Source organism: Phascolarctos cinereus, unplaced genomic scaffold (genome assembly GCF_003287225.1).
Source record: "Phascolarctos cinereus isolate Bilbo 61053 unplaced genomic scaffold, phaCin_HiC Scaffold_1;HRSCAF=81, whole genome shotgun sequence".
Taxonomy (NCBI): Eukaryota; Metazoa; Chordata; class Mammalia; order Diprotodontia; family Phascolarctidae; genus Phascolarctos; species Phascolarctos cinereus.
This window is the reverse complement of record NW_027555514.1, coordinates 86720724-86735014: the sequence shown is the minus strand read 5'-3', so window position 1 is coordinate 86735014 and position 14291 is coordinate 86720724. Positions and strand designations below refer to the sequence as shown.

General features: G+C 41.7%; 1 protein-coding gene across 1 annotated transcript; it reads left to right on the top strand.

Moving 5' to 3' along the window:
• Nucleotides 1-200: 200 nt before the first annotated feature.
• HTR5A (5-hydroxytryptamine receptor 5A) lies at nt 201-5166 on the top strand. Its single transcript, XM_021009620.1, has 2 exons — nt 201-941; nt 4217-5166. The coding sequence occupies exons 1-2, from the start codon at nt 201-203 to the stop codon at nt 4547-4549; spliced, it is 1074 nt and encodes a 357-aa protein (XP_020865279.1). The 3' UTR covers nt 4550-5166.
• The last annotated feature ends 9125 nt before the right edge of the window (nt 5167-14291 follow it).

Below are 14291 nucleotides of genomic sequence, written 5' to 3'. Positions count from 1 at the left end.
TGCCTACGGCTTCACAGCCTAGATAACCCTCCCAAACTTCCTACCAGAGCTTCCTTTCTCTCCTCCCTAAAACACACACACACACACACACACACACACACACACACACACACACACACACACACAGAGAGAGAGAGAGAGAGAGAGAGAGAGAGAGAGAGAGAGAGAGAGAGCGCTGGAAGACACTTCCTGACCACAAAATGGACTGGCCTTTGAACTTCACCGGCTCCTTTCTCACTCTCCCCTCCCCCTTCCCGAGCAATGGGAGCAGCAGCCCTGAGAATCTTAGCCCCAGTCAGCCCCCACTCTCGATCTTTGGCGTGCTAATCCTCACCCTGCTGGGTTTACTGGTGGTGGCGACCTTCACGTGGAACTTGTTGGTCCTGGCCACCATCCTCCGCGTGCGCACCTTCCATCGGGTACCCCACAACCTGGTAGCCTCCATGGCCATCTCTGACGTACTGGTGGCAGCTCTGGTCATGCCCCTGAGTTTGGTGCACGAGTTGTCCGGACACCGCTGGAAGCTGGGTAGGCGTCTGTGTCAGCTGTGGATCTCCTGCGACGTGCTGTGCTGCACTGCGAGCATCTGGAACGTGACAGCCATCGCCCTGGACCGATACTGGTCTATCACCCGTCACCTAGAGTACACTCTCCGGATTCGCAAGCGCATCTCCAATGTCATGATCACCTTGACCTGGCTGCTCTCAGCAGTCATCTCCCTGGCCCCTCTGCTCTTCGCCTGGGGGGAGACCTACTCCGCGGACAATGAAGAGTGTCAGGTGAGCCAGGAACCATCCTATACCGTCTTCTCCACTGTGGGCGCCTTCTACCTTCCCCTCTGCGTGGTGCTCTTTGTTTATTGGAAGATCTACAAAGCTGCCAAGTTCCGCATAGGCTCCAAGAAGACCAACAGCGTCACGCCCGTGCCCGAAGCCGTGGAGGTTGGTGGATTAACAACTTACATTTATGTCCTCCCCTCCCCTTCTCCACACCCCAATTTCTCACCACCTATCCCACAACTTTTAACTTTCCCCCCCAAAACTTGTAACAAGGAGATCATAGAATTAGGGTCCACTTCTGTATGTTGGATTTCTGTAGGGATCCCGCCCATGTCCATATTAAAGACACTTGGGTTCCTGTCTAGCTCTGTCATCAAAAACTCGGAGCGACTTCAGCCAGCAATTTATTTCCCCCTGTTTGGTCCTCAGTCACCTTATCTGTAAAACAGGACGGTAAAGCTAGACAATCTTTAATATATATAATTGCACATCCTTCTAGAATGTCACAAGCAGCTAGCCAATGCTATGTAACCTTATCACCTTACTGTTCTACCCTGATTTTGAGGGTGGGGGCATGACACACATACCCAAGGTGTGTTGTGAAAATTAGCCTGGCATAGTGGTAGGAGGCAGGAAAGACTTGTATTCAAATTCTACCTTAAACACTGAGCTGAGTCACCCCCACCAAAAAAAAAAGTCACTATGAAGTTGTTTTCTCGTCTGTAAAACTATCTGTTTCTTCTAACTTTAAACAATGACAATGAGTAGTACTATTGCTGAGACCAAGAGAGGTGATGTGATTTTTCCATAGCCATATAGGCAGTGAATGTCAAAGCCAAAATTCCAACTCAAATCATTTCCACGACATCAAAGAATTCAGGAATCCTTTGGGGACAGAAGGGAGAAAGATGATGGTGCAGTGGTTCACAGGAGTGTGACGAAGCAAACTGTTCTGCAAACCATAGTGCACTATCTAAATGTGAGATTTAATTATGTTCAAGGGAAAGTAACCATCTGTACTTGCATCCCTTGGTTTCTCTATTATGATTTGCAAGGATTTTTAGTGGTCTTGTAGTTTTCAAGTTGTCTCCTAGGTAACCACTATAGTTTTGCATGGTTTCTTTTCCCCCGAGCTAATATGAAAGTTATAAACAGTATATTTAATCCTTGGTTCTGTACTTGTTTTCTTTCTGTTCTTTCTACCTTCAATTTTCTTTTTCTGGGACTTCCTCCCCTGTTTACAGCACCACCTCTCCACAAGAATACATCACAGTAGTTGCCCACAGTGCTTGAGAAGGACATCATGTCTTGATGACGCATCTAACAGGCACTCAGGAACAGCCATAGCTTTGACAACAAAGCAAGGCCAGAGACTAGATAAGGAATGCTTGCCTTTGGGTTCTTCTGCACAGGTGAAATTTACCTTCAGGGAACTGAAGCTGTCAAAATACCCTCTTGCTGTTTCCTGATGAGGACTTATTTTAATATTTGAGGCCTTTGATTGAGAAAATTGGGAAAATAAAAGCACTAAATTGATCACGGCGATGTTCTTGTTTCTCCCTCTCTTCCTCTCTCTTCCTCTTCCCTCTATTTTCTGTCATCAGTAATCAATTCTAATTCAAAGAGGATCCAAAGTGATGTAGGCTCAGGAGCGTAAGTAGACTTCGGAGGAGCGGGGTTAAGGGGAAGAAGCAGGTACCTTGAGCATAGTGAGGCACAGAGGCACATGCCAAGTTCATTCGGTGTCCTAACCCCAAACGTATCTGAACAGAATGGACGGTCAAATATGACACTGAACCCACGGTCAGCACACTTGCATGTGATCTGCTCCATATGAAAGCATGTACTCCGTACATCGGAGGCCCTGATCTTGTCAATGCTGACCTGGACACTAAAATGGACCTTCTACAGCATCACCACTGGGTAAGAGAGGGATGCACAAGTAATCATGTCCCTCTCCCTGACCCTGAATATATTCATTCAAGTGATATGAAATTGAAATAAACATCAAGGGTGGCTTTGAAGGGTAAAGTCACAAAAAGCAACATCTAACCTTGTGAGGGACATGGAAGAAGACAGTTTCACGTAGCTTATCTAGCTAGCTATTTTACCTCAAGTATCTCTAACTTCCTTTTAAACATCTTGTGGAAGGATCACAAATAGTCAATAAACAGAGTATTAAATTTCAGTCAAGAGGCTGGTAGGGTTCACTGGAAAGACACGGTGCTACATCGAATTCCTATATCTGACATTTTACTCCCTGTGATACCTTGAGTTTCCTTGTCTGTAAAATGAAGAGATAAACTAGACAGCGTCTAAGATTCCTTCTATGGAAGAGGCTCCATGAGGATAGGGACTGTGCTACTTGTCTTTGTATCCACAATGATTGATTGATTCGATGAACTACCTATTTGACATTGGCTAGGTCCCCTACTCTCTAGGCCTTAGATTCTTTAACTGTAAAATGAGAGAATTGTGCTAGATGACCTCTAAAATTCTTCTGTCCCTAAATCTATGATCCTATGATTGGTTGGAAATTTGCCTCAGGCTGTGTCACAATTTACTTCTGTATGTATTTATTTAGTGTCTACTATGTGCTAACTAGGGCTATAAAGACAAAAACAGAGTCAGTCCTTGAATTCAGGGAGCTTACATTCTACAGTTTAACCTCTTAGAATGTCTCTCCTCATCTGCATAATGGAGATAATAAATTCTTGTATAAGCTCCCTAACTAGCCCCAGAAACAAAAACCATGAGGCATCCCAGCTTGCGTCCCTTTTCTTTGGCCTCTGCATCAAGCAGAGAGCATCTAGAGCACTTAATAATGTATTGCTGTATTGAACTGAGACTACTGTCTGGGTCTTAGATACCACCCAAGGAATGGGAGTTTTCTCTTCTTCTCTGTCACTAAGCATGAGCCCTTAACCTAGGGTCCATCAACCCCCTAAAGGAATTTGTAAATGGATTTCAGAGGATTCCTGAACCTGAAACTTCTAATATTTTAAGTATACTTTGGTGCAACTGGCTTCCTTTGTAATCCTATGTATTTTATACATTCAAAGACATTCTTAAAAAAAGTTCATAGCTTCATCAGACTGCCAGAAGGGTCCAAGACACAAAAATGGTTAGGAACCCTGTCCTAAAAGTCCAACAGAATTCAAAGTGAAATCTACCAACGGAATTCCTTGATCTTAATTGTAAAGGTATGCCTTTCAAGGTAAATGTGCAGGGAATGACCCAGATGTCCGTCTTTTGTGAGATACCTGGACAAATGGAACCTAGGCAGAAAAGGAAATGTCTAAATAAAGTTTCTGTTCATAGAATTAAGCTCCTTGAGGGCAGGGACTGCTTCATTTTTGTCTTTGTATCTGTAGCATTTAGCACAGTGCCTGATACTTAGTAGAGCTTAATAAATACTTGTTGATTGATCATTGCAGGTAAAAGAGGCCCTCCACCAACCTCAGATGGTATTCACTGCTCGTCATGCGATGGTGACCTTCCAGACTGATGGGGACACATGGAGGGAAAAGAAAGAGAAGAAGGCAGCTGTCATGGTGGGCATCCTTATTGGAGTGTTTGTGCTTTGCTGGATCCCATTCTTCATCACTGAGCTCATCAGTCCCTTCAGTTCCTGCAACATCCCTCCCATCTGGAAGAGCATTTTCTTGTGGCTTGGCTATTCCAATTCCTTTTTCAATCCTCTAATCTACACAGCTTTCAATAAGAACTATAACAGTGCCTTTAAGACCTTTTTTTCTAGGCAGCGATGAGAAAAGGGAAGACTGGGAAGAGAGGCTGATGATCTCCTACCCTACCGTTTAGTCACACTGAGGACCTCTGATCATTAGTAGTCAAGATTATCCTGGGTTTCCAACAAATTCCAAAGATCTTTCCTCATGAAGGTCTGACCTCTTGCAACTCTTCAATTGGAAACTCTGAAGAAGGAAAGAGCCCTCTCCTACATGCAGGGGGAGGTGGGGCATGGCATACTCCCTATGACGTTTCCTTTCCTTCCTAAGACCCCTCCCAGAGTGAGAATGAGTGAGTGAAAATGACTAAACAGGATAGTTTCAGCTCAACACACTAATTTGTATATTTCCATTTGCAAGGTTTTTCTTTAGTTACTTTTCTATGGGAAGGGAGAAGCCCAGAAAAGTACATCAGTCTTAGAAATAGGTGGCACCTCAAAGTCATCAGCCCAGGTGGAAGCCGCTAAATTTACCCATGAGTTTCTGTGCCCTTTAAGGGCCTACCTATCCCTGAGAGACTGTATGTTCTGTTCTGTGTATTTACAAAAACACAAAAACAGAAACAAAAGACTCACCTGACTTTTCACAGAAACAAGCTGAATCAAATGCTACCTTTCATTTTTGAAGGAACTAATATTCTTTAGAATTTTTTTGGTTGTGAAGGAAAACATTTGTCAAGTGTCTCTTAGTAAACTTGTTTGTCTTGAAATTTTGTGAGTGTTTGAATGCAATGCCTTATGTGTTAAGTAATTGCTTCTTTTGGCCACAGATCCTGCTAAAACTCAGGCTTCCTTCCTGTTCCACTGTTAAAAAGGAAGGGGGTTAGATATGATTTCTAAGACTTTGGTACCGAAATGGAAGAGAAAAAGTGAGCTTTATAGGCCAGTCCTGTGAAATGACCCCAAGGGACAACCTGTTTAGCTCAATAATTGGCGTTTGGAAGAGATAATTCATGAGTCAATAGCATTTATTAAACACATACTAAATGTTAAGACCTAAGCTAGGTCCTCACTAAAGTGAGTCAAAAAGCTTATATTTCAATAAAGAGAGACAACAAATGTAGCAAAATGCTGGCCAGGCAGCAAGACTTTGGTCTGGGAAGTTGAGGGAGAAGTGAGCAGAGCCAGGGGGAAGTTGATGAACGAATGGACAGAATACACCTTTTCCAGAGCAAGATATGAAAGTCTGAAGAGAGAGTCATGGAGTGGTACTGTCAGAGTGGTTGGCAAGAAGATGGCCTTCAGACAGACTCAGTACAAAGTACAGTCTGGACAAAGCTGGATACAGTGGGCTATATGAATGATAAATATTCTTTCTTATTGGGGTCAAAGTGCCTGCCAGATGGCTAAACTCTTTGGGAAGGCTGTCTATAACCAGGGCTTTCACTTCTTTTCTTAACTCTCTGCAGTCTGTAGCCTAGCTTCCAACCTTATTCAACTGCAATCAATGACCTCCAAAGTTATCAATGGTCTCTTAATTGCCAAGTCCAATAGTCTTTTCTCAATTCTCATCTTTCCTGACCTCTCTGCTGCCTTTGCCAATGCTCATCCCCCTCTTCTTTCTAGTCTCTCTAGGTTTCCACTGACACTACCCTAATCCTGATTCTTCTACCTGCCAGACCTCTCTTCAATCTCTTTTGCTGGATCTTCCAGATTATGACCGCTATGTGTGACCCCCAGTGCACCGTCTCATGCCCTCTTCCATCTTCCTCTACACTTTTTTGCTTGATCTTATCAGCTTCCATGGATTCAACTGTCATTTTTAAGCTAATGATTCTCAGATCTACTTACCCAGTCTTAACTCTTTCCTCAACTCTAGTTTCAAATATCCTACTGCCTACTGGATATCTCAAACTGAATATTCCACAGACATCTTAAACACAATATATCTGAAACCAAATCCATTATCTATCCTCCCCAGGCCATCCCCTCTCTGAATTAGTCTACTTCTGTTACTGTCAAGGACGCTCCCCTCCTCCCAGTCACCCATGCTTACAACCCAAGTGTCATTCTTGACTCCTCACTCCTTCACCCTATCACATCAAATCTGTTGTCAAGGCCAGTCCATTCCACCTTAGTAACACCTCCTATACATGCCCCCTTCTCTGTTTTGTTACTGCCACCCTCCGAGCACATGTTTTACCTTGTGCCTGGATTATTACAATAACCTTCTGTTTAATCTCCCCACATCAAGTCTTTCTCCACTCCAGTTCATCCTCCATTCAGCTATAAAATTGACCTTCCTAAAGTGAGCTAGTGGCTCCCTATTGCTTAGAGAATAAAGTATAAAATCCTGAAAACCCTTCATAACCACCTTCCTACCTTTTCTGTCTTCTTGTACCTTGGCTCCCCCTTCCCTCACAGTCTTCCACACAGTGACCCTGTTCTTTTTGCTGTTTCTCTCACAACATTCCATCTCCCTGACTCCATATATTTTCACCAGCTGCCTGCAATTCTCTCCCTCCTCAATTCCTTCAAGTCCCAGCTAAAATCACACCCTCTATGAGAAGCCTTTTCTGTTCTCCCTTAATGCTAATGTTTCCCCAAATCGGTATCTCCAATTTATCTTGTACAGATCTTGTTAGCATACAGTTGTCTGCTGTCTCCCCTATCAGAATGAGTTCCTTCAGGGCAAGGGCTTTTGTTTTCTTTTTATTTCCAACACTTAGGCTGGGACATAGTAGATGCTTAGTAAATGCTTGCTGCCTTTAAACACTGTGCATAATCTGCACACTTCCAAGGCTGATCATCGTCTGTGTAGGAAAATAAGACACATCTGACAATGAATAATTCAATGCACCACAGAATTATACAAAACCCAGATATAATGTAAAAACATGAGAGGGGGAATAGAGAAAGCACCCTGGATTTAGACCCCAACAAACCTACGTGTAGTGCTCAATTCTGACAGTTACTATCCACGTAATTTTAGGCAAATTTCTTCAGCTCTTTAGTTTCCTCTACTCTGAAATTAAGTAAGATCTCTTAATAACCTTAGTAAGCTTTAAATCCTATTAGCTTAAGAACCTATATGGCAGGAGCTCTTGTTATTTGTATCATGGACCCTTTCTGGTCCATGACAGTCTGGTGAAGGCAGGCTCATGAAGCCTAAGGATCTTTGCTCAGAATAATGTCTTTAAAAGCAAGAAAAAATATATATACAGGCTGACAAAAGAAACCAATTATATTAAAAAAACAAATTCATGGATTCCAGCTTAACAACACCTCCTAGAATGGCTTTCAAAGCTCTAAAATTCTACTATTTCAGTGGATTACTACATGTGTGATTTATAACCATGGTCAAATCTATAAAAGAAAGAATTCCCAAATTATTCTGTTTACAACTCAAATTATTTTGCTCCTTCCTGCTGCTAAAACTACGCTTGTGTTTAGTTTATGTTCACTGTGGCATATGACAATTCCTTGGGCAAATGGAAGATTTGGGAAGATATGAACTTCTAGGGAAAGTTTTCTGGTTAACCTCCACAAAACCCTACCCTAAACATAACTGAAAATGTAGGCATAAACAAGGTGAGTTTTCTACCTTAGAGAGGCTTGTATAGCTTTAATGTACTGTATTTATTTTAATCACTGGTGCCCCCACACTGCCCTATGGTTCTCACTATCCTGAACCTTAATCTTTGCTGTCTTGTCTGAGATAGGACCTAGAACTAAAACTGCTTGCCTTAGATCAGCTTCTGAGGCGTTTCATTGTTTCAATGAATCCCTACTATGAGTTTATTTGCAAACTTCCCCTAAAAGCAATGCATTGAAAACATGACTATGTTTTACTGTAATGTTATAATGAGTTGTGACATAGTATAATGTAAATTAGCTAAAAAGATAGTAAAATCTCCAGATGCCCTCACTGCCACATAGTAAATGCTTTCTCTTCTAACCCCACACGTGGGAAGAGAAGGAGGAAGGGAATAAGTGTGTGTGACAGTCACTGTGCTGAGCTTTTTTCAATTTCATTTGATCTCCAAGCCCCCAGGTAAGGTAGGTGCTCTTATTATCCCTACTGTACAGTTGAGGAAACAGAGGAGAAAAATCGTGTTGGTCCAATTACTCTCCTGTTTACCTCTTTGAAACTAGCTATGGTCTGTATTCATAAGCTAGTTTAACTGATTTTCTCATCTGTAAAAGGAGAGCATTTGAACTCAGTGGCCTCTGCGGTCCTCCAAATATATAATCCAGTGAGCCTTTAGTGGTAGCGAGATTAGGTTTTATCCTTGGTCCTCTAGGCCCATCACTGGTTCTTCAGTCACTCAGAGTGTGACTTCCTCTTCATGATCTGCTCATTTATACCCACTGCAGTTTTCTTTCTGCTTCTCATGCTTATTTCTCTCTTCTTTCAATTCATACAGATCTGACCTGGCATAACGTCTTAATTCTAGGTGCCACATTTTAGCTATAACATGTAAGGATACTCTACAACTCATGAAGTGGATCCCCCAGAAAAGGCTACCCCATGTCTGAGGCATTCTACTTGTTCATATCTACTCAAAACCAAAACCTATGAATGGCCACTGATGGGTTTCCCCAAATAGGCGAGAGCAAAGGGCATTTCATTAAATAGCCTAGCATGAAAAGTAACAATAGGGTATACTGTTCCACAAATACAAGCAATCACACATATGGCCAAGTTTTCCTCCTGGCCTCTACTGCTGGCTCTGCTACTGACTCCCTCAGTGCGGGGGGTCTCCTCACCCTGAAATAGCCCAGCAGGGGTGCTGCTTGCTCACCCAGGAGTTCTTCCTGAGCCTACATTTTACAGAAGGAACAAAGGTGGCCTGCCTTCGTCCTCCTTCTAATTGTTTCTGACTTTCTGCACTTCAAAACTAACTCCCCGCCACTTCCTTTTTCAGCTCCCTTTTGTTGCCTTCTCCCAAAAGAATGTAAGCTCTTTGCAGGCAGAGATTTTTTTTTTTGCTTAGTTGGTATCCCCAGCACAATAATCTAGGATACACAGTAAGTGCTTAATAAATGCTCATTTTCTTCCATTCAAGCACACAACTGGAAAGACAAATCATGCCTCGGATGTTGCAGGGCCATTAATATTCTTGTACTGCTCCTACTGGGCCTGCTCTTCACTAGTCCCCACTAGTTGCTAACAGATAGGGTTCCAGTGGGCATGTGGCTATTGACCTCTCTGCTTCTACTTTCTGGCAACAGCTCAAGTCCATGGCTGTCATGTACTATCTTCTACTGAGCACTTTCTGAAAAGCAGAGACCCTAGCTTTCAGTAACAGGATCTACCACGATGCTCCTTGAGAAGAAATACACATTCATGTACTCACTTTAACTTCTTGACTTTTTCCCCTTAAGGAGAGATCAGTCGTGTTCCTTTAGATTACTTTTCCCCAGTGCCAAGCTGCTTAGAACAAAGTACCAAGAAACTACTCATTAAAAACTAATACTTCCAAATGCAAATAGGACTTTTGAACTAAAATTACCTACTCCAGGAGACAGGGTCTCTGTTTTAGACTTCTTTGAAGTAAACATTCTCTGCTTCCCAATTTTTATCTGCGGCTATATCATCATTATTGCTCTTTTATTTATCAATGTAAGGGTTACTCACCCAATAAAACTGCTAAGGGCACCCAGGTTCAGGGATCTCTGGGTTAACTCCAAATTCCTTCCTTTCTCTTATGTAGACAAGCAGGGGAAAAGGATTGAAAGCTAAATTCAGGAGTAAGGTCATTGTCTCATGTCTGCCAAGCCAAGTTCCTGGATTACTCATCTATATATAGCCTAAAGAGACTTCAGATCACCTTTACATAGAAAGAGCTATGAATGATCAAAATCCAGAGGAAGAGTAACTGGGATGCTGAGGACTTTGGACACCAATTCGTACAATCCTCAGTTGAAGCTACTATGGAGTTTAAAGAGGGTTTGAGAAGGCTTGGGTAGGGAGCTGAAACATGATAGCTAACTTCAGATTACAAATATTGTCATATAGAAGGATTAGATTATTCCTACTTGGTTCCAGAAGAGAGAACAAGGAAAGGATTTACCAAAAGGCAGATTTAGGCATGATAAAAGTGTAGCCCTTGCTTAGGAGCTCCCTCAAGGTATACTTTGAGGGGACTTCTCCCCTAAAGGAATTTGTTGCCTTCCTTAAAGATCTGGAGACTGATCCGTTCCCCTACTCATATCATGGTCATATGGCTTACAAGGCTCAAAATATGAAAGGGGGTTATTTAGGGACTAATGAAAAAGCTCTTAATAAGTTAAGGGCTCTTAATAAAACCCTTTGAAGTTGTACCCACTCTAAAACTATTTTTTAGAAGTCTCTGTACCATTACATTTTTGTCTTCTCATTCTCTGTATTTAGCTCTTTGGGTTCTACTAATAATGCAGATAGGTGAAGTAGAGCACTGAGCTCTGGCCTCAGACACTTAACTTGCTATGTGACCCTGGGCAAGTTATTTCATCCTTTCTCAGTTTCCTCATCTGTAAAATGAGCTAGAGATGGAAACAGCAAACCACTCCAGTAGAAAACCCCAAAAGGATTTAAGAAGAGTTGGACATGACTGAGTAGCAATACTGCTAGGGTCCCTTCCAAAGTTGAAGTTAAGACCCTCTTAGTTGCAGGAGATGCTCTAAAATTGGGGGGGGGGTTGTGGAAGGGTTGTAGGAAAAACCTCATCTGTATCAGCTTTACTGGTTTCCCTTTGAAGTAGCAGGGAGGCCATCCTTGGTATTTGACATGACAACAGGACTTGGGTTTGAACCAGTGCTTGGGCTTCCTTACCACTTAAGGTATAAAACTCAAGACTATGGGGAGTTGATGCTCTTCTCTTATTAGGATTCTCCCTGGCTTGCAACGATAATGCCATCATACCTGTGGAAGTTAGGCATATTTTATCTTAATTAGAAACTGTTGTTGTTGTTAGCCCTTCGTTTTCAAAGAGAACCAATGACATCATAGGATGATGTCTTGACTTATGGGTGAATTAGATTTAGTGAGGCAGTTACACAAAGTTGTCAGCCTTACTCTCTCTTCCAGAGCACTGAAGTCCAGTGGCCCAGAATGCAGTGGATGACCCTGGTATCTTCAACGTCTGACCAAGCTCTACACACTATATAACACTTACTTCAGCCACCTCCATGACTATTGGAACACATTCTTCTTCTTTTTTTTTTTTTGGCGGGATCCTAGAAAGGAAATCCCCTCTTCATTATTTATTATGTAATTAACAAAAAGGCTGGAGGACCAGAATTTAGAGTTGAAAATTTTTCTCCCTTTTTCTCCCCCCCCCACCCTCCCCAAGATGGCACACAATCTGATATAGGCTTTACATTTACATACCCATTAAACATATTTTCACATTAGTGAAGTTGTAAGTAAAAATTAAAACCAATAGGAGGAACCATCAGAAAGATGAAACAAAATTCAACTTAAGGTAAAAATAAGTGATAGTGATTCAACTTCCATAGTTCTTTCTTTGGATGTGGACAGCATTTTCCATCCCAAGTCCTCTGGAGATGTCTTAGATCCTTGTAATGCTGAGAAGGGTTCAGTTTAACATTCTTAGTCATTGCATAACATGGTTGCTATTGTATACAAAGTCCTCTGGGTTCTGCTCACTTCACTCAGCATCAGACCATATAGGTCTTCCCAGGTTTTTCTGAAGTCAGCCTGTTTATCATCTCCTATAGAACAATAGTATTCCATTACATTCATATACCACAACTTGCTCAGCCATTCCCCAATTGATGGGCATCCTCTCAATTTCCAATTCTTCGCCACCACAAAAAGAGCTGCTATGAATAGTTTTGTACATGTGGGTCCATTTCCCATTTGTGTGATCTCTTTGGGATATAGCCCTAGAAGTGCTATTGCTGGATCAAAGGGTATGCACATTTTTGTAGCCCTTTGGGCATAGTTCCAAATTGTTCTCCAAAATGGTTGGATCAGTTCACAACTCCACCAACAATGGATTAGCGTTCCAATTTTCCCACATCCTCTCCAACATTTATCATTTTCCTGTTTTGTCATGTTGGCCAATCTGATAGGTGTGATGTGGTACCTCAGAGTTGTTTTGATTTGCCTTTCTCTAATCAATAATGATTTAGAGCATTTTTATATGACTATAGATGGCTTTAATTTCTTCATTTGACAACTGTCTGTTCATATCCTTTGACCATTTATCAATTGGGGAATGGCTTGTGTTCTTATAAATTTGTCTTAATTCTCTATATATTTTAGAAATGAGGCCTTTATCAGAAAGACTGGTTGTAAAAATTCTTTCCCAATTTTCTACCTTCCTTCTAATCTTAGTTGCATTGGCTTTGTTTGTGCAAAAACTTTTCAATTTAATGTAATCAAAATTATCCATTTTGCTTTTCATAATGTTCTCTATCTCCTGTTTGGTCATGAATTCTTCTGTTCTCCATAGATCTGATAGGTAAACTATTCCTTGTTCTCCCAGTTTACTTATGGTATCAGCCTTTATATCTAAGTCCTGAACCCATTTTGACTTTATTTTGGTATATGGTGTGAGATTTGGGTCTATGCCTAGTTTCTTCCATACTCTTTTCCAGTTTTCCCAGCAGTTTTTTTCAAAGAGTGGGTTCTTATCCCAGAAGCTGGGGTCTTTGGGTTTATCAAATAATAGATTACTATAGGCATTGACTACTGGGAACACATTCTTCTCATCCGTCTATTCCACTGAGGAAGTTTTCATGCGCTTGGGGTAGACACCCCCTAAACTCAGGTTTGAGGTTAGTTATCCTCAACCTGGTTTAGCCTGAGGAGATGGTTTTTACCAGGGTTAGGCCACTGCATACCCTACAGCTTCTTAGAGCCCCAGGTGAGAGTTGAGTGCTGGGTAGACACCAAAGGTGGATGAACTGTCTTGAAAAGGATTTAGCAAGGCCTCATACCAGAGGTGCTGGTCCTCCTTGAACACCTATACATACCAAATTTCAAATTACAAATTGCTTAACTATCCTTACTGTAAGTAAAGTTACTTTTATTCAATTTTGTGGTGCATAAGTACTGCATTGTGTTCCAATCTTGAAACCAAATCACTGCTGCATTCAGCAGCCCAAGTCAGGCTTGGCCAGAATAAATCTTATCCCACATGTAATGCAATGGATCATTCAGAGATCAAGGACCTAAACAATCCATTTAATGAAAGTGTTCAAATACATCTGGTAAAAGCAGGTTATGAGATGGCTTTTTAAAAAAAATTAGGAAAATAAAAGCAGATTAAAGCCAGTAGCAAGGATGTCTATTGAAGTCTCTGCCAAAGTCCTAAAAAGTTTGTTTTTGTACATGTTTTACATGTAGGCCCAAAGGAACTACAGTTAACCCATGCCTCCCAGTTCCACTAATATCCTGACCCACAACAGTCTCAAGAAGAATATTTTAGTTTCTCTAGAGAATCTATTTACAACTTAAGAACTTCAACTTTTAGAAAGAGAATGTCAAGCACCTGAAAATTAGTGAGCAGCTAGTCAAGTCCCACATTAAGGGAAATGAGTTATATTAAACCTAGGAAGGGCCTGACAACCATACAGAAGGCATACTGCTGCAGTGGGAGAGCTGCTTCAGAGTTGGTAAGAATACCAAGGCCAGAGTCCTTCCGAGCTTTTTTATCATAAAAGCAAACAGAACCAAGCAGCTCAGGATATCCGTTGGGTGGGTAGAAGCAGAACGGGGACTTGTTTATGTCAGAGCCAACAAGGGAGTAACTTATGGAAATTTGCTATGGCTTAATCTTTGTGCTATGCAAACAAACAAGAAAAAAAGA